The 24,557-nt window shown below is 40.6% G+C and overlaps 1 protein-coding gene across 3 annotated transcripts in view; it reads left to right on the top strand.

Moving 5' to 3' along the window:
- The window catches only part of SLC1A3 (solute carrier family 1 member 3), a 104,150-nt gene that overhangs the window by 69,210 nt on the left and 10,383 nt on the right, over positions 1 to 24,557 (top strand). For all 3 annotated transcript variants that reach the window (XM_027863525.1, XM_027863526.1, XM_027863527.1), the window contains 3 exons: positions 7,504 to 7,708; positions 12,231 to 12,273; positions 18,901 to 19,193. In XM_027863525.1, the coding sequence (XP_027719326.1) occupies positions 7,504 to 7,708; positions 12,231 to 12,273; positions 18,901 to 19,193 (541 nt within the window). The remainder of the gene's footprint in view (positions 1 to 7,503; positions 7,709 to 12,230; positions 12,274 to 18,900; positions 19,194 to 24,557) is intronic.

The following is a 24,557-nucleotide window of genomic DNA, read 5'->3' as shown; positions in this document are numbered from 1 at the left end:
ATACCTGTCCTTCTCCTTTAAATACCCAGCTATGCTTTCTTTCCTGGTGAAATTGTTTTTATGTGTCTAAGCAGGAGACAGCTGGAGAATAGGGTGATACTCTTCTCCCAGTTATGTCCTTCCAGAAGAACTCCTTACATGCACACCAAGTCCTGACACTGTGGAAAACCAGAAGCCTTAGATAGAGGATACATGTCCTGTATCCTATGCTCCATATCCCATGCTGTGTATCCCACATATCACATTCCACATCCTGAGCTCCTCATTTCCCACTGACCGTCCTGCACCCCCACACACACGGCCTTCATATCCTGTATTCTGCTCCCATGGTCCACATCCCACACCAGGCATCCCACACTTTAAATCCCTATACTCTGTAGTCATCAATATAAAGCAAGTTGTATTTCTAAATTTTTTATAAACCTGCAAACAAACCAAACATCTTCTACTCAGGCCAATACGGTATCTGGCAGGGTGCTTCCTCATGTTAAACTCTGTAAGTTTGCACATCTTGAAATCCTAGGAGGGTGAGGAACAGAAGGCTTTCATTAGATTAATGTTTAGGATATGCATTATAAGGGAAGAATGCATCTAAAATAATACAAAAAATGAAACAGGAGTGATATTCCTGACTCAGCAGTTGGCATGACCATTTCCCCATTTTTCTAGCCTCAAAACAGCCATCCTGGAAGATAAATGACAAGTCAGTGGGGATAAATGGGAAGACAATTCCTAACAGAAAAAGCTTTCTCTTTTTGATGTCGTGTTTTGAAAATCTGTGGCCAGAGTTGTTGTGGGAGAGTGTGGAGAAACACATTGATTTATAAACCACAGATTTTCAAGAGTTCAAAAATGTAAGACCATAATCAGTGGGAAGTGGAGCCTAAAGAAAGTGTTCTTAGTGAGGGCATGTCCTTCAGGGCTTGGCTAGAACAAAGCTTCTGGTTTTCCACAGAGTCACACCAAAGTGAGTCACGATAAATAAAGCCAAACGTAAGTTCAATGTTACGTTCTTGTGGAATGTAGTAAAACTGAATTGTGGTTCGTCGTTAGGTTGTTGTCCAAATCCAGGGCAAAAATATCATCTTTAAAGGAGCAAATGGAGATGATTATCGGAATGTTTCAAGCTTCTCCTGCCACCAAATCTTATTTCTTTAAGACTTATTCAGATCACTGAAACAAAAAAAATTGTTTTGTAGAATTCGAGGTACAGTTATGTTTTCAGTTTTTTGAGGGCAGGGACGTCTTCTTCCATTTCCACCACCAGCACCTCCCATCCTTCAGGACCTAGCATGGTATTGAACATATAGATGAGCACATAGAACGAGAATCAATTCTTGGTGATCACTTCTGGGTTGTTCTTACTCTTTGGAGGCTGCCAGGATTTGACAGAAAGAAGGATGCCTACTAGGTTCTAGCCCCAGCTTTGCTACTGACAGGTTAACACCTTCCCATTCTGATGCCACGGAGAACTTTTTCTGAGGAGACCAGCATGAGTAAGAAGCCCATCAGAAGGTGGGTGCAGAGGGGACAGCTGGAATCAAGAAGGTCCAGGATTGATAATCACTCTTACACTAAGGTCAGCATACGTACCAACTTTTAAAACCAGGGCAGGGTGTTTTAAATGGGCTAAGCCTGTGAAAACCTAGGAATGTGAAGGAAGAAAAAGAGTGACTACCAACTGCTAGTTAGAAGGAGTAATTTTTTTGCTATTCCCTCCAAATAATGTATTTTTTATATTTTACATGTTTCATTTTCCATGCCCCTGTAATTAACTACATGTCTATCGATTTCCTCCTCTTCCTCCCAGCAACCTTTCCCTCATTTTCTTGATGCTCCCTTCCCAGAACTTCAGTCCAGTTCCTGGCTTGGTCTCTTTTGTTAGGAAATGATCAAGGGCTTCACTCTTTGTCCTTGACATTTCAGAGGGCTGCTTTTTAACGTCTTTATTTTGTCTACAGTGTGACCGATTCTACCCATCAACCCCCTCATTTCTATGGAGGGTGAGTGATGGGGGAGGTAGGGATGGGAGTTTGGAGGAGGTTGTCGCTAAGAGCCCTAATAGAAGAGCCAGAGGGAAGAGAGGAGAGTGGGTGTCTCTTCGGTTCTCACAGGCTAGCCCTCTTCTTAACCCTCTCCAGTCTGGTACTCTCCTGGTCAGGAGGCCATTTCCTTTCAGACTGCATGTGTACAGATTATAGATGGTTGGTTTGCTGTTGCCCTGACAACAGGGAAGGGCCCTGGGATGGGGTAGCCCTTCATGTGGTACATTTCCCAGGCTTCTCTGGGAAAATGGGGTTGGTTAGAGTTGAAGGGGCCTTGGGGCAGTGGAACAGGGAAGACTGTGACAAAAAGAGGTAAAGAAGAGCTGGAAAGGGAGAAGGGAGGAGAGAGAAAGATAGAGAGAGAAAGAGAGATAGAGACAGAGAGAGACAGAGACACAGAGAGACACAGAGAGAAAGAGACACAGAGAGAGAGAGAGAGAGAGAGAGAGAGAAACAGACAGACAGACAGAGACAGAGACAGAGAGAAGAGCAACCAGTAACAAAATCAGTAGTGAGAACCAACCACCCCATGGGAGAAAACTTCAGACTGGCTTAATAAAGAAACACATACATTGCCATGGCCTCTGCCTTGACTGGGACCGTGGCAGCTCTTACTGGCTCCTCCCTCCACTGCTGAGGCCTCTTAGCTAGCTTTATTATTGCTGCTGAGGGCCCTGGAAGAATAGAATTTAGAGCTGGAAGGGGTCACTTTAGAAATGAAAAAGACCAAGGCCACAAGAGGTCAGGTGCTTTGCCTAATGTCACAAGGTAGCAGGTAACAGAGCTGGGATTTGACCACCAAAGCTAGGATTCTTTTCCCCAATGCCACATAATCTGCATTCATATATCATCTTTTTGAATGAAAAAATGAAAAAGCATTGATTCAGTGTTTACTGTGTGGTCAGACACTGTGCTAAAGCAGTGGATACAATTTTTGAAAGGATTTAAATTCAATTTTATTTAAGTAGCATCATTTTTTTTTAAATGAAAAGCAATACATGCGTAATACATCCATTACAGGATTTAAAGAAACTTCTTATCTGATTAAGATCATAGATATAGAGCTAGAAAAGACTTTGGAAACACTTAGTCCAACTCCCTCATTTTGCAAATAAGGGGCCTTTGAGATTATATAATGTGCTCCACTGGTTCTAGAGATGAGGAAACTGAAGCCCAGAGAGGTGGGCCAAGGTAACAACGGGGAGTAAGAAGAAAAATTTGAGTTCATACTCAAAAATAAAAATGGGGGTCTTTAGTCTTACAGGGAAGGAATATGAGACACTAGCTGCCCAGCTCTTCCTCTATCCTCATGTGACATTTACTTAAGACACTGTTAGTTCCTGAAAGCCTGATCCCCTAGAGCCCATATTCCTGGTAGTTCCACCCCATGACCCTTTACTCAGTAGACTGGCACCAAGGGAATTTGCCTAGCCTGCTAATTGAATACATACCGTTCAGTCATTTCAGCCGTGTCTGACTCTTTGTAACCCCACTTGGAGTTTTCTTGGCAAAGATACTAGTGTAGTTTGCCATTTCCTTCTCCAGCTGATTTAACAGATGAGGAAACTGAGCAAACTAGGTTAAGTGACTCGGTCAGGGTCACACAGCTAGTAAGTGTCTGAGGTTGGATTTAAATTCAGGAAGATGAGTCTTCCTGACTCCAGGCGCAGTGCTCTATCTACTGTGCCACTTTGCCCAAATCTTAGGTTGGAAAGGTACTCTTGGATCTAGGATTTAAAGCTGGGATGGGATCTTAGAGGCACTCTCGTCTGACCGCTTCCATTTTATGGATGAGGGAACCAGAGCTCAAAAGAGTTAAGTGACTTGCACAAGATCACACAGCTAGTAAGGAGTAGAGTCAAGATTCAAACTCAAGTCTTCTGACCTGAATCCAGTGTTTCCTACAGCATGGCTTCTAGAGATTCATTCATCCTTCAGCTATTTCATACCCAAAGAGTAGACAGAGAAAAGAATGCCACACCCCTCACTAGCGTGCTCCCAAGTTGGTCTTCATTTTTTAAAAGCCATCCATGTCCCCAAAAAATACCATCCTCAAATAACTCAGAGTTTGGATAGACTTTTTTTGTTTCCTTTCCTGGAGCATCTTCCCCTTTCTCTTCTAACTCGAGCTTTCTAATTTCACCCTTTGTGGAACATCTTCTTTTGAATGCAACCGTCTTAGACACACAGCTCTCTCTTTGAGTAGCTGTAGGTCAGGATTGGGAGGGGGAAGAGAGAGAGAACATTGAAGGAAGGGCAGAGCCATGGAGGAAGAGCTAACATGAGACCGGAACAAGAGCACAAAATAGGAGGCTAAAGAAAAAGAAAATGCTGCTGCTTGGTCTCACTTATGAGAGACATCCGGCCTATTGTGTTGCTGATGCCACTGTGCCAGACCAACACGAAAGAACTAAAGAATTCTTGTTCCAAGGGTGAACAATTTAGGCACCAAAGGAAACAAACAGCCACGGAAACTCTTCACTGCAAGGGCAGGAAAGCAGAGATAGTTCAAGTTGTGATTCAGACCAACAAATGAAAAGGGAAGGGGTGGAAGGTCAAAGCTGCAGACTTGGGATTTGGGTTGAACACAGACTGGACCATTTTTGATTGCATGGTGAACTGCTGTAAATTGGCACCAACCTAATGAATTGGTGCATGTGGTGGGATAATTAAATTTTCTCCTGGGTTTCAGGAAAGAGTGGGCAAGGATGAAAGGGGCCCAGTTCAGGACTTGCAGCTAATATTTTCTTTCTCCTTTAAATAGTAACTGACTGGTTAGCTCAATGAGTTGGTGTATGCCCACTGATGAAGCCAAGGTCACGGCTTTAGTTCTCATGAAAGCTGTTATTTTCCCTTCATTCCATCTTGTGAATGGGTAGTGTTAGTCATAAAGGAATGATAAAATGAAAAAAAAATATCATTTTACCTCTCTAGGCCTCAGTTTCCTCATCTATCAAGGGTTGAATGAGACCAGAGGTTCTCAATGCGGTCTGCAGACCCCTGTCCATAATGCCAAAACTACTTTCATAATAATAACAAGATGATATTTATAAAACCAACACAAACAAGAGCTCTTTGGGGTCCTTGATAATTTTTTAAAGTATTTTTAAGGGTCTGAGATGAAAAAATTTGAGAACCACTGGATTAGATGATCTTTAAAGCCCCTTTCTGCTCTAGAATTCTATGATTCTCTATGAATCCATCCTTGAAAACCCTAGTGATATTAGAGTTACATGTAAGGGTTACAGATGGAGAAAATACTTAATTTTATTTTTATAAATGTTACTAGGAGTTTATTCTGAGTCAGAATGATCAATAGGGACACTCCTGAGAGTACTGAAAGGAAGGTGATCATAATATAATAATGAAGGGACTAGAAACAATGTCACAGGAGATTAGCCTGAAGGTAGAGGAAAGATGGTGACAGATATCAGGAAGGACCCCAGAAAGCCTGTCCCTAAGATTCAACAATTTTTGGTCATCAATTTCGTTTCGTTGTAAGAGTTGTGAGAAGCAGACAAGTGGAGAGAGATTTACAGACAGCTCAACACCTTTATTCTAAACCTTTTTTTTCAGTGCTTAGCCCAAATGTTTTTCATACTTATATATTAAATTGTAAAAAGGACTTCAGAAGTCATGTTAAAATGCTTAACCGAAACACATATGTCACCTACAATGGCCCTAAGAAGGGCTCTTTTAGCCTCTGCTTAAAGACCTACCAGGGCAAGGAACTCATTATATCTGGAACTGAATCATTCTACTTTGGGACAGCTTGAATTTTTAGGAAATTTTTCCTTATGTTGAGCAGAATTTTACCTCCTTATAACTTCCACCCATTGCATCTAGTACTATAATTTCTGGATCTAAGCAAAACAAATGAAATCTCTCAAATGATAACAACTCTTCAAAATGATTGGAAACAATTGTTATCTTCTTTTCATCCGGCTAAGTATCCCTACTTCCTTCAACTAATCTCCTTATGATATAGTTTCTGTACCCCTCAGCTTCATCCTCTAGGGGCTTTCAGGATCCACTACTCTCAGGAGTGTTCATATTTTGGCATGGCACAAGATCTTGATAACATTCGTAAAAAATAAAATCAAGAATTTTCCTCATCTCTGAAATGAGGATGTTGGGCTATTCTAGCTCTAACATACTGAATCTAGGAAACAAAAGGAAATGCAATTGAACAGAAAAGTGGTTCTAATATTTTTGTGAGACTCTCAGACTCAGAAGGAAGGAAGAAGGAAGAGTGGATAGAAGGCAACCAATAACATTGACAGTTCTTTGGAAACATTAATAGCTGTTTTATACATGCCCATTGTATACAAAACATAGCATGGTCCCTCCTTCTAGGAAGTAATCAGCAAAGATGTCTTGACACCTTAATTTCATACAGATCCTACATGCAAATAATCAGTCCTTAGTTTTTATGATTATTTCAAACTTTCTGTTTATTTTGTTTCCATTATCTTTTAGTTAGAGTGCATCCTGTATTCTAGGGCAGTTTGAAAAACCTTGGAGTCCTAGCCCACCCTTCCTCATGCAAATGGCCTCCTGCCAGAAGTGGAATCTAAAGACAGGAGTTGGAAATCAAGGGAGGGTAAAAGTTAAGAGTTATAGAATGCTAGGATTAGGACTTTAGAAATTATCTCATTGAAACCCCTTATGAGAAAACTGAGGTCCAAAGAGAAAGTGTGATCTTGCTCTAGTTAATTAGTTTGTTAGGTGGCAAAGGAGTTCTCACCATTGTGTACTGTGAACCAGGAGGTGGAGTGAGAGGAGACCCAATCTATGGAACAGATTGTCTAGGTTACCAGCAGCAGAGTACCAGGGGTAGTGAAGATTGGCAGAGGGAATTAAGCTTGAAACCTGGTTATCCATCTATTTGAATTGCAGTTAGGTCAGCAGGTGATTAATGGAATAGAAGCTCAAAATATGCAGAAAGCATTTATACATACAGTGGTACCCATTTTGAAGGAAGTTAATAATACTCAATCTGCTTAAATCAGCCCAATATTGGGCTGAAGGGAAGCCTAGGCCATTCTGCCAAGAACTTAGTAACACTTTCACATACCCACCCTCCCTTCATTAAATAGTAGTAACCTGTGAAAGAATTTCATTGTACTTTCCTTGTCCCAGCCCAGCATTACTGAAGATCGGATTTTTATTTGGGCTAACTTCAGAGATGTGGAATCTACTTAACAGGAAGGAAAAATGGTTGGTACATTCTTTGAGCCAACTGATGCTGACCTACTCTTTGAGCCTAATATAACTGGATCATTTTGTCCATGTTTTGATTAGGTGGGAGACCAAAACCTCATAGCACGTATGATCCAAGTCCCGATATTAGGGAGCAGGGAGAACATGGGGGAGGAGAGCTCCTAATTGTCTTCCCATAGAAACATTCAGTTGATTTATTCTTTAAAACAAATCTCCTTGTGTTTGCCTTTACCAGGGATGGCTGCCCTAGATAGTAAGGCCTCAGGGAAGATGGGAATGAGAGCAGTGGTCTATTACATGACCACAACAATCATTGCTGTGGTGATTGGCATAATCATTGTCATCATCATTCATCCTGGGAAAGGCTCAAAGGAGAACATGCACAGAGAAGGCAAAATTGTGCAAGTGACGGCTGCAGACGCCTTCCTTGACTTGATCAGGTATGTCCTTGCAACAAAGCCCGTGTGTATGTGGTATCACACAAGACCTCTCTTATTTCCCAGGATCAAAACCTGGATGAGGACTGGACATGTGTGAAAGGCTACGTGATGCCACTTTTCATGTGAAACATCTTTTTGACATGCCATTCTTTCTTTTTCTCTCTTCTCTTTCTCTCCACCCAAACCACTCCTCTAATGAAATAAAGATACATTGGACAAATCAAGTTGAAGGCGGGCCCTGACTTCAAAGTCTATAATTGGATCATCCTATTCCAAATTCCACTTTTGCTACTTATTATGACATTGGGCAAGTGGCTCAATGTCTTGGAACTAGCTCAGGAGTTCTTAACCTTGGGTCCATGAGCATGATTTTTAAATATATATATATATATATATATTAATAACTGTATTTCAAAACAATTAGTTTCCTTTGTGATCTTATGCATTTAAAAACATTATTCTGAGAAAGGGGTCCAAAGGCTTCACCAGACTGCCGAAGGGGTCCATGAAACAAAAAAAAGGTTAAATATTCTAGATAAACTCTAAGGTCCTCTTAAGCTCTAAAGCTATGAACCTTCTTATATTTGTAGAGTACCTTCTTTCCCATTTTCACCTATGAATCCCCTTTTTGGATATCTAGGAGTTTCGTCTTCCCCGTACTCACACGTACATATTTATACAATGAAACTTCATAAGTTTGCTGGTAAGTATGAATCTCTGATGATGGCATTTGGGCAAGGCTGAAATTGACCTTTGTTTTATTTTTGAAGGAAGGTCTTACCTAAGGAAATTAGTAATGTACCATGTATGGGATCCAAATACATGAGGCATGCCTAGAAGATAACAGTTTTTAAGGACTTCAGTAGCATCCATGTATATATGATCTGCTGATTACATGTGACTCTTATCAGTCAACAAAGGCAGGGTATGGCATGTCTGGCTATGGACCATTGGTGAGGCTAAGTTCTTGACTCACCAGTGTCATCTATTGGTATCTCTCTGTCACCACCTCTCCAATTAAAACAGATGCCCAGCTTTGCCCTTGAGAGAGGATGTAGCCTTTTCCCTATTCCTTTGACCGGCTCCCTGCAAACAGCATGCAAGCCTTCTTTACTTTTTCTATGGAACACAACAGGGAAGCCTAGAAGTTAAAAAGTAACAGGACAAGAAAAAGAATACAGACATACAGATATCTCAATAATCTTAGTCCTATATGAAGGTACAAGAATCTAGGCCTTGTTCTTTCCTTATTCTCCTTCTCCTATTGGACTGAAGAGATATCATGGTACAATGGAAAACGATCTGAATTTGGAGCCAGAATACCTGAGTTTGAATCCCAGCTCTCCCACTTCTTAGCTGTGTGACTTCTTGAGCAAGTCATTTGACATCTCTAGACCTCACTTTCCTCATCTGTAAAAGGAGGGGGCTATGTAACCTGTAATGTCCTTTCTAAGTCTACATCTATCATCTTATGAACCAGTGTTTATCAACTCAAATAGAAATGGGGGCCATTTAACCTAGACAAGGATCCCCGTGGTCCAATATTAACTTAGAAAACCACATATTAACATTATGTTAAATTTTTTTAAATATTTCCCAATTACATTTTAGGGCTAAATGTGACCCATGGCCACATTTGACACCTCTGCTAAAAACCATTTCTTTAAGATTTTGTCCTCAGAAGCACAATCCTGTTTGGGCTGGAAGCTAGATCAATCACTCAGATTTTCAACTGATTGGATCATAGGATCATAGGTACAAAATTGGAAGGAACCATGGAAGCAATCTTGTCAAGCTTCCTCATTTTACAGATGAGGAAACTAAAGCCCAGAGAAGTTAACATACTTGCCCATGATCACACAGGCAGTCAGTGGGTGAGTCTGGACTTGAGCCCAAATCTTTTAACTCTCAATCCAATTCTATTTATACCATAACATGATAGATTTGGTTGGTCAAAGTTGTTATGTTTCTCTACCCTTCTATGCTGAGAAACAACATATACTTCTCAGTCTAGTTCCAAGTATGAGAATCTCAGGCCTCAGATGGCACCGCCTCCCCTTGGCTTCAGGACTGTAAGTAGCCTCTTTCACCCACAATCCTCTCAGCTTTGAACTAGTCAGGGTCCTATTCTTAGCCCCACTGGCTCCATCAAATAAGAAGACGCCTTCACCCCCTTACTTGGCCTACAAAATTTTCTCTTCCTGATCTTCTAGTCTCTGGGAATAAATTCTCACAGCTGCTTCACTTAGCTCGTGGTGATCTCAATAGCCTCAGATCCTAGACCTTGTTTCTTGTCATGATCCAGCTTCTGTTTACTGAGGCAAATTCTCTAATCAGATATGACAACTTGATCTTCCCTTTAGCTAAAGTGTGGCCCATCCATTTATTGTCTTTCCCCGGAATCTGGGATCTCCTCCTTGAACCCATGTGGTCTGTGGCACCATAATATCTACCCAGAGCTTTGATTATCCATGCTATTCTCAGTACAGTCTTGAAGACAACTTTATTCTTTCTTATTCAGGTTCCTGAGCCCAGTGGTGAATTTCCCATAAAGTTCCTTTTTCTGGATTTCCCTGATCCATAGTTCAATGGTAGTACTGATGTGATGGGCATCCACTGGGACCAATCAACAGTGGGCACCTTATTCTGAGTCTGCCCAATTTCATGTGACTAAGTGTCTAAAGTATGGCTGAATTTGAACCACAGTCCAGGGAAGCCCAGATATTCTGGGAGAGTCTTGATCTCAAAGATTCAGCTTAGTCCCCATAAACTAAATTGACTGATTAAGTCCTTTGTTAGACCAACTATTGTCCTGATTTTGAGTTCAGGAAATATGGTAACCATAGTCATAACTTAGGTCCTCCTCCCAACAAGTTTACAACAAAATCAACAAAATGTCTTGACCTGAATAATAATGTTAATAGATTTTCCCACCGTTCTCTAGAATTCTCTTCTAATTAGAGGATCATAGATTTAGAGATAGTAAGCACCTCAGAAATCATCTAGTGCAACCCTCTCCTTTTATAAATGAGGAACCTGAGGCCAAGAGGGGTTAAATGTGTTGCTCAAGGTCATATAGGTAGTAAATTGTAGTCAGAATTTGAATCAAAGACCTTTGACATCAAATCTAACACTCCACTGAACCAAATACAGGTTTGTATTTTTTTAGAAGACTGTATATAATAATATTACATCATCATATCCCCCTCATGAGTAAGGAGATCATTTCACCATTCTGGGCTGATACCAAATGCAACTTTGGGGAAAATTATAAAGCATGTTATGTTTGCCTGTGGAAAACCAAACAGGCTGACCTGCCAGCTCTCTCTGTGCTCTTGTACCTAATAACAGAACTAATAATAGAACTTCACCCCAAGGCTAAGACTTTGAATTATTTCTTTCCTCCTTTACCTCCAGTGAGGGTCATCGTAAGCCTTTTCACTTGAAACTTTAAGCTTGTAATCTCCTAGATTTCAGTATTGTGGTTAGCGTTCATGGAAACACTAGCACAGATTGTAACATTCAGAGCAATGGTGATCATTGAAAAGGGGTCAGAGATATGAACCTGGTGCTCATGCTGGCACATGGATTGGGTGGCAAATTAAAAAGGTTCATTTCAAACTACTGTTCATAACCTTTAAAAGTACCCGATGGCACACTATGGGCTCTCCAAGTCCTCTATATAAGCCTCCATCCTCTCATAGATGTCTTACATTACAGATGTCAGGGCCAGAAAGGGCCTTCAATCATTTTGCACAAGAGGTAAATCAAGGCCCTGAGAGGTAAAGGAATTTGTCTAGGGTCATACTTCCTTATCCCGAGTCCTCCTTCATTCAGGGAGGAGGCAAACATGGCATGATGCCAAAGTGATCACAACACATTGATACCTCAGTGAACCAGACTACTTGAGGATGGGAAAGGGTTTGAAATCCAACAGAGATGTCATCTATTCTATATTATTTCTCACAGAAGTTGTTTTCATTCTCTTTGCTGGGCATTCAAGGCCCTCTACTATCTCATGGCACCCTACCTTTTCAGTCATACCTCATATACTTCTCTATATGTACACCACACTCCAGTCAAATTCTGGGCCTTCATTTCCCACCTGCAAATTGACAGTGTTGGTCCCTTTAGCTCTAAGTTTATGATTCTATTGCCTCAAATATCTCTTTATTTTATAAATTTCTAATGCACTCATCATATCATATTAATATTATGTATTATAGCTATCTGCCTTGGTGTCTTAGCCCTTTAATAGACTATAAGCTTCTTGCTCTGTCTTAACTAAACTGTATCCCCTTTAGCACCCAGCACAGTGCTTTACATGTGAAAGACACTTAAAATTTTGTTGCCTAGGTATGACCACTTGCCCCACCAATGGCATCTCCCCCCAGCTCCTTGTCCTTACCTCCAGCCCCAGCCCACTACCTGGCATAAATCAAATCAAATGAAGAGGTGGTAAAGGAATATAACTGAATTTTTTCAGGATATTCTCCCAATGATTTCCTTTCTCTCTTCACAGGAACATGTTCCCTCCCAATCTGGTGGAAGCCTGCTTTAAACAGGTAAAAACCTAATGGCTATTTATTTTACCTTTAAAATTCTTCTCAGGTACTTTGCTGGTATCAGCATCATAGCCAAGTAAGCATCACGGCCAAGAAGCTATACCAAGTAGCATGGGAACCAGATGCTTTTGTTCATTTCAATGAAATGAACAAACCTCCCATTATAGCAGATGGTGGAGAGTCACTCAGAAAGAGAGAAACTGAGCCAGAGATAGCCCACCTGCTATCCTTTTATGGGTACAGTAAGGGCATCCAGGAGCCCTAAAAAAAATCCAGCAAGTGAATTTTTGCTGTTGTTGCTATTTAGACCTGCCTTTTCATTCATTTAGAGAACTCTTAGTGAGGAAGCTCCTTCTCCCAATGCAGATCTTCAATTGTTCTGCAACTTACTACTTTTGTGAATTGTCTGGGACCCAGAAAAGCTAATTGACTTGCCCAGAATCAAAAGCCAGTATGTGTCAAAGGTGGGATTTGAATTCAGATCTTCCTGACTCAGAGGCCAGTTCTCCATACATGATACCCTGTTTCCACAAATATTATATATGTATATACATATATACACATATACACACACATATATGTATGTATGTGTATACTTGCATATATGTACATATATACATATATATGTATTATATATTTTTTAAATAGTAAGATGCTCTTGTGGAAAAGGAAATGGCAAACCACTCCAGTATCTTTGCCAAGAAAACACCAAACATAAAGAGTTGGACATGACTGAAAAAACAACTCACCAGTAACAAGTGCAAGGTGCTCCTAGGCTTCTGTGTTTGCTTACAGGCAATAGAGAATTTAGAGGAAATTCTGAGCCCTAGAGGTGCCAAGGCTACAATGCTACTATGCCAGGAAATATGCAGGGTGGCAGGGAACACCTTGTGGCTGCAATGGAGAGGAAGCAAATATCTAGTTTCTCTGAAATAAGTGAGCAAACTTCCTGTTATGGCAGATGAGAGCCACCTTCACTGTACAAGCAAATGAAGGAACTGAAATAGGGAACTCTTGACTCTCTGTATCAGTAGATGGAAGCTATGGTCTCTCTTGACGAGTGACCCAATCTTGACTAGTGACCCTCTCTTGACTCTAGGATAAAATACAAATGACCCTATTTGGGATTTAAATCCTTCTACAATCTACTTCTTTCCCATCTTTCCAGACTTATTTTACATCCTTCTGCTTCCTGTGCTATACATTCCAACTGAATTAGTCTACATACTGTTTCCTAAAATCACTTCCATCTCCCATCGCCATAATTTTGCACAGACTGCCTCCCATGCCTGGAATGTACTCCCACTTACCTCTGCTTCTTATAATCTCTAGTTTCCTCCTCCTCTGCAGCAATTACTTTGCATTTAATTTACTTTATACATGTTTTGTATTTAGTTATCTGGGTTCATGTTGTTCCCCACAATAGAATGTAAGCTCCAAGGGCAGGGACTATTTTTTCCTTTGTATTTCCATTGCATAGCACAGTGCCTAAAGCTTGAGTTCTAAATAAATACTTGTTGAATGAAGGAATAGTGACCCTCATGGAGCTTACAATCTAATAATGGATATATGACAGATACATTGAAAGATATGAACAATTCAAGGAAGCATGAATGTGAAACCGCAGCAGGCATCTTGCCCTTTAGAGTGTTGGGAAAGAAGCAGCTGGATCCAATTTAGAATGCTAGCAAAGAAGAAAGATATATCTGTGTCTATATTTTTTAATTTAATGCAGAGATTGGAGAAGGTGTGGGCCAATTCTGGTTTTCGGAACTCATAGAATCTTAGAGTTGAAAAAGGTCTCACTTTATCATTTACTTTGTAGTAATAACAAGCCAGTTTACTTTCATTTTCATGTCATTTCATTTAATCTCAATAAGTATTAAGTTTTGTTGTTGGACAAAGACACAGGGCTGTAACTAGGTTGGGGCAAACAGAGTGCCCTGTATAGCTAATACCTGGAGGTGTATGTTTCCCTACAGTCATTTTTTTCGAATTTTCAACTCTTAGCTCTGTTTAATCAACCTTTCCCCAGGCACCAGAATTCCTGGTTATAGTCCTGCTGATGCATACCTCAACTTTCATCAGAAGTGGTGAGGCTTTTTTTTTCATGACAATATGCATGGTCCATAGCAGGAATCCTGAATCAGGAAGCCAGAATTTCTATGTATGCTGTTTATTGATATATTTTTTTAAACTGATGCCCCATGTCATTTTTCTGTATGCTTGGCTGTAATCTCTGTGACCTTGACTTTGACTTTCTATTTTCCAACATAGCCGTCAGGCAGCTGGAGGACTGTGAGCCGCCAAGAAAGCAGATGTTTTCAAAAGTCAACTACAAAGAAATGTATTACTGGGGTTTCACTGTAAGATGAGGTCTGGTTCCCACTGATATGCAGAAACTTGATATAGAACTTCCACCTTATGGGATTGATAACACAAGGAATTTCCTCTTGACTTTTAGTCGTGGGATCTTTAGATGTGACAATTGTTAATCCGCAAGCCCTAAGCTGCCAGCTCAGGCCAGCCCCTTGAGGCACCTCAGTGTTCTCCAATATATGGGATTTTGATCTGATGGATTAAGAAATCATAGAGAAGCTCAAAATTACATAACTTCAAGTATCGAGGTAATACATGGAGAATTCATTTCCTGCTTTATGATGGCCATATATTGGGTTGGTATATATCAGGTGATAGCTGTACAGTATTTGCTACCCATCCATTTAGGAATTAGAATTCAAAACAATGCTTTTATTCAAATGAATGACGCATTCTTTTCAGGTGTTTCTGTTATTAGTTTGGGCTACTTAACCCCCAAACCAGAAAAATGTAGGCAAGAATGTAATTCTGTTTTATTTCCCCTGAGTTCAGAGACAGTCAGCCTGGTTCCTCTCATTTGCGAAGTTAAGCTGAGCTTTTGGAAAATGTATGAATTCTTACAAATACCAGGAGGTCCCCATGGCCCATGAGTGGGAATGCCATTCCAAAGTGCCATGCTTTTGTACCTTGTTCTCCTGTCTAGTTACAAGCAGACCTCCATCAACAAAGCCACAGAGAGTGGGGCTTCCATTCCTCTACTTTCCTTAAGAAATACACATTTAATGAGAAGCCTTCTTTTTTTAACTTTGACCCTCAGGATTAGGCTGGAACCCTCCCAAAAGCTTTGAAACTACTGGCCAATAGCAGAACACCCCACTGAGTCAGAATTAGAAGATATCTTTCCCTATGCTCCTTCAGGGGTTACATTCATCTCTGTAGAAAAGCTTACATGAACTTTGGATTTGGCCCCATGAACAGGATGTTATTTGGGGTAGATTTATTTATTTAAGTAGAAGGACAGCTTCAACTTCAGTTTCTATTATTTTAACATGAGTTATGGAATGGTTCCACTAAGCCAGGAGTGTCTAGGTCTTCCTGGGGGGGGGGGGGTTGATTTTGAGCCATCTAAATGTCCTACAATTAGGAGGCATAGTGATCTTCTTAGGGCACTCAGTGATAGATTTCACATTTCAGAATTTTTAAAAATATGCATCATTCCCTGGATAAAAAAAAAATAAAATAAATGGGTGTGTGAAAGTGCCGCTCGAGGTTGAACTGGCTCAGCTGACAGGCTAACAAATGTCCAGTGACCTGTGCCAGTAAGGCAGCAACTACATGAAGGTTCTTCAGACTTGGCCTTGCCTCAGGGCCAATCTCCATGTCTTGTATGGTATTGATATGCTTTGATTTTATATCAATTTCATTTCTAAATATATGCCTCCCCATACCCTATCCAAAGAGCCATTCCTTGTAGTAATTTAAAAAAAAAAAAAAGGAGGGGGAAAAAAGCAGTTCAGCATAACTACACAACAAATAAACTGAGTCTGACAGTTTATGCAGTATTCCATATTCGTAGTCCCCCTCTTTTTGGAAAGAAGAGAAGGAGGAGCATTTTCCCTCTCATCTTCAGGACCACATTTGATTGTTATATTTACAGAACTTTTCATTTGGGTTTTGTTGCTGTTCTTTCTGTTCGCATTATTGTCTTCATGTGTATATGCAAATTCAAATCAATAAACATTATTAAGTGCCTCCTATGTGTCAGGTACTATGCTAAACACTGGGGATATAAGTAAGAAAAAGAAAGATAGCCCCTGCCCTCAAGGAGCTTACAATCTAATGGGGAAAGGCAGCACACAAAGGAAGTTGAAAAGTGGGGGAGGGGTGCCCAGGGAAGGGCCATGTTGTTGCAGTGAGTTGAACCCAAGTACAGTCACAAAGTCCAGGTCCTGTCCTCTCTGAAGGAAAGCTTTAGGTGGAGTTTAGTGTTCCATCCTCCTGCTCTCCAAACAGAGGGGAGAGAGGGCTGAAGGAGGTGAGAAGGGGCTGAATATCCAAGTTAGTAGTATGGTGATCAGATCAGAAGTGATGAGCTTATCCTGGGAGAGGCATCTTGTCCTGCTTCTTTCACATTTCATCAGCTCATGTAAGTCTTCACAGGCTTCTCTGGGCATGGATTCTTTATATAACAGGACAACTGGCTGGGAAAGGGGCTCCCCAAGCATATCTGTGGGTTGGCACCAGGCAGAAGAGACTGCATCCACTTAAAGGACTGGGTCCTCATTGGTCAGTCCTCCCTGTCCCCCATTACAATTATGTTCATCATTTCTTACAGCACAATATTATTCTATTATATTCTTATACCATATCTTTTTTAGTCATTCCTCAATTGCTGGGGATCTATTTTGTTTTCATTTCTTTGATAGTACAAAAAGTATTGCTAGAAATACTCCAGTCTATATAGGACCTTTCTTTCTATCTTTGACTTCTTTGGTGTGCATGTCCAGGAGCAGGACTTCTGAGTCAAAGGGATTGGGAGGTTGAATCATTTTCTTTGCGTAATTCACATGGGTAACTTTAAAGTCAGCGGAGAGAGAAGCAAGGAAAGTCTCTTACCACCTCCCAGTCTCCCACCTTTTAACCTTTTCTTGTACTGTCTCTCCTGCCTCAGTGGCCCATTTAGCATGAAAAGAATGCAAGGGAGTGAACTCACTCACTGATATTCCTCCCTTTCTCTCAACTGCCCTATCTTCCTCTCCACCTCAAGGAGACACTACTTCTTTTGGAGGGCAATTCAGTGTAGCTGCAAGAGACTAGATTTAGAACGAAAGCCCTGGGTGTGAACTCTGGCTCTAATTAACAAACATACGATCTTTGGAAAATCATCTTTTGGATCTTCATTTTCCTCTTCCATAAAATAAGGAGGTCGGACAAGATGATTTGTTATGTCTCCTTCTAGCCCTAGAGCTTATAACTTCTCTGCCTAATATTGCCCTAAGCTACAGTCATTGCCCAAACTGGTTCAGGGGGAGTTTTCAGTCTGAAGATAGAGAGGATAAAAATAATACTTCTGTTAGGTTTTGTTTGGGGATGGGGTTTCGTTTAGAAGTCCCAGAACCCCTGGAAAGCTTTACCCACTTGCCTAATTGGGATGTGCTAGAACCAACTCGAATAGACTCATGAACCAATTGGTAAATTTTCAGTGTATTTATATTTCAGAGATCAATAACCCCTACAAATCAAGACTTAATTTGCTATTTTCTCGATTATGTAGCTTAAGAAAGTAATGGAGAAAATATTAATTTTGAAGATTGAACTTAAAAGTGTCTTATGGGTACATTTTTTGAGGGGAGAACCAGTCATTAAATATTTACCAGTACATTGTTGCCTTTGCATGGCTTACTTGAATAAGGCAAAGCCACCATGACAGTAATCTGTCTGACCCTAAGAGATTAATGAATACTTTAAAATGATGCTAGAAGACCTTGCAAATTCAAAATATTAGGAAGAATCTAGTGTATGCTCACTCAGCAAGCCAGCAACATTCCCATGGTTCCAGGCTACTGGATAGAGGGAGGGTCATAAGGTAAAAGTGACAGGACTAAGGGTTCTAGGGGGTCAGACTTTTAGGAACTGATTGTGTTTTAAATCAATGTCACATAAGGGTTGAGGAAGAGTTCTACAGCTGTTATTTCACATTCCTGCCCTGTAAGGATCATCCTTAGTTATGGGTCCCTTTGAAAAAATAGATGTGGTGTCATTTAGACAACACCAAAGGAATCACTCAGCAAAATGGAGTCAGTAGTGAATTAATAGTCTCGAGTGCCTGAGTTCTTGGCTCAGCCCCACCAGCTAGCTTGCTGTTGTGGTCTCAAGCATGTAATTTTATATCTCTGAGCCTCTAGACTCCTCCGATATAAAATGGAAGACTAGATGATTTCTAAAGTCCCTCCCCAGTTCTAACATTCTGTAGTTCAGTAGCCTTCTCCAAAGTCACAAGCAAGAAGAAAGGGCTCATTTGAAGAGAAGGTAGACAGCAGGGTACAGTAGAAGGAGCAATGACTCTGTAGTCCAAGGACCTAGGTTAAAATCCTAACTCTGACTCTATACATGTGACCTTGAGTGAGTCACTTAATCTGGGTGAAATGCAGTTTTCTCATCTTCAAGATGAGATGGAATGAAAATGGGTGGATCTAGATGGTCTCTGAGGTCCCTTCCAACTCTAAATCTAAGAATAGCATTTCTATATGGTACACCTACCTCCTCTTGTTTATTTCTTTTTTGTTTTGCTTTCTTTTGTCCTTTTAGTTTAAGACCAACTATGAGAAGAAAAGCTTTAAGGTGCCTGTGTCGCCCAATGAAACAATTTTAGCTTCTGTGATAAGCAATGTCTCAGAGGCCATGGAAACCCTCACCCGTATGAAAGAGGAGATGGTGCCCGTACCCGGGGCTGTGAATGGAGTGAACGCCCTGGGGCTGGTTGTCTTCTCCATGTGCTTTGGATTGGTCATTGGGAATATGAAGGAGCAAGGACAGGCACTGAAAGATTTCTTTGATTGCCTCAATGAGGCTATTATGAGACTGGTAGCTGTGATCATGTGGTAGGTACCTCCATTTACTCTGTTATTTTCCATGGTATGTATTTGGATTTTCTTTGAGAAATTTTGTTGTTTGTTTTTACTATTGTAACCTGTGGCTCCATGACCCCAAATCTGAGGGGTGGTCTGGGAGACCTCTTCCCCAATTCCTGTCTTTGACTTATTTTCCCTCCCCCACCAATTCAGAATTTCCACTGGGAAATCTCAGTTTATCACTTATGTCTAGATCTCCACAGGTATGGGTAAAGAGGCTCCCAATATCCAGGCAAGCACTTGAGGTTAACAGTGCTTAACAGGGATGCAAGCTAATAGCTCTTCCATCCCACAGAAAGTTCAGAAATCACAGAAAAGACTCTGCCCACAAATAGCCACAAAATAATCTGCAAAGAGCAAATACAATCCTCCTGCCATTCTGACAAGTCCCATCATCAAAATCTCAGTGATCCATAAACTTCTCTAGTCTTAGAATATCATCCTGAGGTTTGGCCTCATAAAGGAAACAAACTTGGTGTTGCTAAAATGACAACCCCCAATTTTCTGGTCAGTTTCATTCTGAAGGGCCTACTTTGTGGCGGGCACTGTGCTAAGTGCTTTACAAATAGGATCTTATTTGATCCTCACCTGTCATTGAGAGGTAGGTGCTATTATAATCCCCATTTTACAGTTGAGGAAACTGAGGCAGACACTGGCTAAGAGATCTGTCCAGGGGTTACATAGCTACTAAGTGTCTGAAGCTGGATATGACCTTCAGTCTCCCTGACTCAGGCCCAGTGCTCTATTCACTGAGCCACCCTACCACCTGAAATTTAAATCTTATGGTACCTACCCTGAGGGCTTACATTCCTTCCCCAAAGGAAATGCATTTGGAGGTGTTAGAAAGGCAACCCTCATTCCCACAGGGCCTGCACCATTTGAAAATTATGTGGTAGTAATGAAGAGTAAAATCCAAATGTTTTTTTGCTCCACACTCCTCTAGCTCTAGGGTTACTTATTATACGCCGTACTCTGGCATAGTGATGTCATTTTGGTCCTCTTCAATAAACAAGGACAACAACCAACCAAATTGTAGGCGTTTGCTGGAGTTAGCTCAAACTAGGTCCTGAGAGCCAGTTGTTAAATTTTCAGTGTTAAGTGTTTATGCCTCAGAAATATGCCAGTGTTACAATGATATTAATCAGGGCTTAATATAGTGTTTTGTTGATTGTCCAGACCTAAGAAAGTGATAGAGAAAATGTCAATAATGCTGATTATCCTTGAAAATGTGTCATGAGTAATGTTTTTTCTTGAAAGTCAGTTGTTAAACATTTACCAGCACACTTACTGGTTGCATGTATAAAAGTGAGTGAAACCACTTTTTCTCTGCCCCTAGAGAAAAGTCCCCTTTCTTTCTCTTCTACCCCCACCCTAGGCCATTCTTAAGTTTCTGGTCTTTAGATTGTCTCAGTTTTCTCCGGATCTCTCAAAAAAGGGTATCTGTAATTGACCCTTTCTAGATAGGCCCAACACAAAAGTGTAATTACAACCCACAACAGCCCGAGCCAAATACCTTATCCTAATCATCTGAGACTTTGAAGGCATGCCAGGCAGATGTTCCCTAATCCTAAGAGACTGGGTCGTTAACAAAGATATACAAGTTGATCAGGGTCATCATATCAAGTTGATCAGGGAACTCTCCTAATTAAAGCCCTAATTAAGTAAGTATTTGTTGATTGATCAATGTAATAGAAATACTTCTGAACTAAGGAGGACAGGGACTTGTGGGAATTCCATAGAAAGAATTCTTGAAGTCTGAAGATTTCTTGAAGCTATCTCTAAGCTTTGGGCAAGTCACTTAACCCTGTTTGCCTCAGTTTCTTTTTTTTTTTTGTAAAATGAGCTGGAGAAGGAAATGGCAAACCACTCCAGTATCTTTGCCAAGAAAAACCCCAAATGGGGCCATGGAGAGTTGGATGCATAAAATGATGGAGCAGATAAATTTCCTTACTTATGTTTATATGTTAATTTTTAATAGGATCCATTGCCTTCCCCAGTACCAGTGAAGGCTTATGCCCTATCTCCCCCATTTTTTAAATACAACTTAAAAAGAGCACAAAATCTGGGAGACTCAACTCTCTTCTATTTTAAGTCCTTGTGGGGGTCTTTACCAGATACAGGGAGGCACTCAGGACATACTTTCAGATGCTGAATAAACTGAATTTAGCTCTAATGAACAGCGGCCAATTCAGTTCCCTCCAATCCCACAGAAATGTATGTAGACAAGCAGAGAGCAATAATGGAAACTTATCTTCAATGATGCAAAATTCCAAAGGCTGCATCCAAGAAAAAAACACATTATATACACCCTGGTGGGGGAGGGAGTGTTGACCATTAGGTGGTGTACAGTGATGCTTTGTGAAGAATTGGTCCAAATGGAAACTTTCTAGCACTTTCTTTCTCCATTAAACTGAGATGGGCTAGGTTTCTATAGCCAGCATCAAAAAGGTGTCTAGGGCTGTTGTTTTTTATAGTCACCTCAGCACAACAGTCCTAGAAGAGAAGAGGCACCTTCCTGTCTAACGTGGTGGCAGACGTGGGGCATGCCCCCGACCAAAGCACCAGGGACTCTAAGAACCCTCCTCTTTGGATTCCATGGATCAGTCACAGGTATCTCAGCTCAAATCTACTGGCAGCCCAAGGTACCAAAGCCAATGGTAGCTTGGTTGTCTATGTGGAACATTCCTAAGAAGTAATTTTGAATGCCAAGGGACAGTTTATTGCAAAAATTATTTTAACAATCTCAATGTCAGGAAACAAGGACAAAGTCTCTACCCAGAGGGTAACATTTGCCTTCAGAGCTGCAGCAGACAGTTGAAGGTCTGCTTTATCCAAGGCACTGTGCTAGGCCTTATAGGGGCATGAAGATGGGTAAAAAGGGTCTATGAAAGCCTTTCCTAATCTCCCCAACTGTTAGCATTCTCTCCTGCCTCCTCATATATAGGAGTGGAGAGAGAGAGACACAGAGAAAGAGAGAGGTGTAATAAGCTTATGTGTATTATTTGTTTATATATGTATGTGTATACATAGTATGTATATATGTATACATAGATGTACATGCATGCATGTATATGCATATTTTATGTCTATGTGTGTATATATGTATTATAGTATATATGTATGTGTATATGTGTAACTGTGTGTGCATGTATTATGGATGTATATGTATAGAATGTATACATGTGCAAGTGTGTGTATATACCCATACACATGTGTAGAGAGAGGGATATTAGTGGATATGCTGTAACCTCCAGTAAAATGTTAATTCCTTGAGGACAGAGGCTTTTCTCTTTAACACCTCGCGGTTCCATATACCTAGTGGGTGCTTAACAAATATTTGTTGAATTGTATTAGATTGGATCTGGCTTTCCCCAGAAGAGGCAAGACAATTTAAAGGCATAGGTAGAGTTGTGGGAGCTTCTTTTGTTTCATCCCTTTCTGGTATGAATGAATATCCAAAGTCCTCGCTGGCACCTAAGATGGAAAGGCATATTTTTTCTTCTAAAGAAAGCACTCAGCAGCCTCTACGGTTAGAAATGCCTTTTGTCTTCTCTGCCCCCAAAGCCTTCAGAGCCCAGGGGAGGAAAAATCCATTTTTCGAGAGTTTGTACAAGCTGAACATGGATTTTAGACACAAAGACCAGTTAGAATGTTGGCTCCACAGGAGTAGCTAACCCATGAGCCCCTAGATGGGAGGCCCCATTGAAATCCCTGTGGCACTACAAGTGAACATTTATCTTCATATTATTAAAAATCCCTCTACCTTTCATCTCTTTGATGAATGAAGCCCATTCAGTGATACTGAATGGACCTGGCTGGTTATCCTTTCCAGCTGTATATTAGCCCACACATTCTGTACTCTTATTAAATTCCATAAAACAGGTACTGCTGTGATTTCCTGGTCTGTGTTTTTAAAAGGCTGTTGCCGGCAGTAATGGATGTATTTTTTTTATCCCCTCCCAAAGAAACCTACAAGGTTTCCCATAGATCCCTTTTTATTGGCAATTTTATTCTGTTCTTTCAGAGAGATCAGTTTTTATACACTGTGGCTGACGTTGGTGCCATTAGGATCCTATAGGTCACACACATCCACAGGGGAAAAGACTGCCCCAAGATCATTCCATTCTTTTTTCGATTAATCATTGTTTCTCTCAGAGCCAGCAAGAGTAAGCTCACAAATGACAGCATCGGGGTCAACAAGAGCTTTACGGTTATTATTTATTGAATTAGACAACAGTGTTAGTTGGCAAGTGTTCCAAGTTGGTGATAGTCAAATCCTCCAGATCCAATGACTTTGAGAAATGGAAAATCTTACAGAAGCTTTTAAAGCCAGAATACCACAACTCCTTAAATATGTGTTTCATTTCTGAAGGATAAGGCTACAGTTAGTTTGGGGGAAGTGGGGCTTTGTCCCAGAGGTGGTGAAATTTCGAGAGCACTAACAGCACTTGCATGCCCTCTAGTTAGCAAGAGTACTTAGTCAAAACAGGAAAGTGACCAGATGGCATACTTCCTTCCACACTGCAGCTACAAAGCCAGGTTAGTGCCTTGTCACCTAGCTCCAGCCCAGCCCACCCCTCACCATGGCAACCTTCCCAACAGCAACCCACTCATGGAGTTAATGCCTCTCTTTGTCTCTCTGCCTCTCTGCCTCTCTCTCTTTCTTTCTGCCTCTGCCTAGCTCTTTTTCTGTGTCTCTGTCTCTGTCTCTGTTGGTCTCTGTGTGTGTGTATCTGTCTGTCTGTCTCTATCACACATACACACACACAAGATTAACTAAAATGTATAAAATTGACATTATGTAAGACTCCCTTGACTTAATTGTATCAATATATTCCCACATCCCTTCTACGGAGCTGATGCTTTCCAAATTCTGGTCAATAGTTCTGTAGGTCCTGGATTGTATATATTAGGGACTTGACACCAAGTAGACATTACTCAGGTGAGGTAAAAGGAGAGAGAGCTGCCTCTTCTTATTGGTTAGGAGAAAGAAAGGCAACATGGAGAAATTGTGAAAGTGAGGAAACCCTTGCCATGGAACAAGAAGAGAAAACAAAAACACAGAAAGGGCACTTAGGAGATTTGATCAGATACTGAAAGAGAACCTGGACAGGAAAGCTTAAGAAGTCCATGATACTATCCTCTTATTTGGTAACAAACTAAGTGACCTGCGTTTTTTTTTTAATTATATTTATTCATTTTGAACATACAGAAAGAAAAAATACAGAAATACAGAAAGAACAAATAGAACATTTCCATGTACAAAGCACAACATAAAATGAGAATTCAATATAAAACCATGAATTTCCATTTCACAGTTTACTTTTTTTTTTT

This window comes from Vombatus ursinus, unplaced genomic scaffold (assembly GCF_900497805.2).
Source record: "Vombatus ursinus unplaced genomic scaffold, bare-nosed wombat genome assembly UNPS02014772.1, whole genome shotgun sequence".
In the NCBI taxonomy this organism is placed as follows: domain Eukaryota; kingdom Metazoa; phylum Chordata; class Mammalia; order Diprotodontia; family Vombatidae; genus Vombatus; species Vombatus ursinus.
The sequence above is the reverse complement of the archived record's forward strand: the minus strand, read 5'-3'. Positions and strand labels throughout refer to the sequence as shown.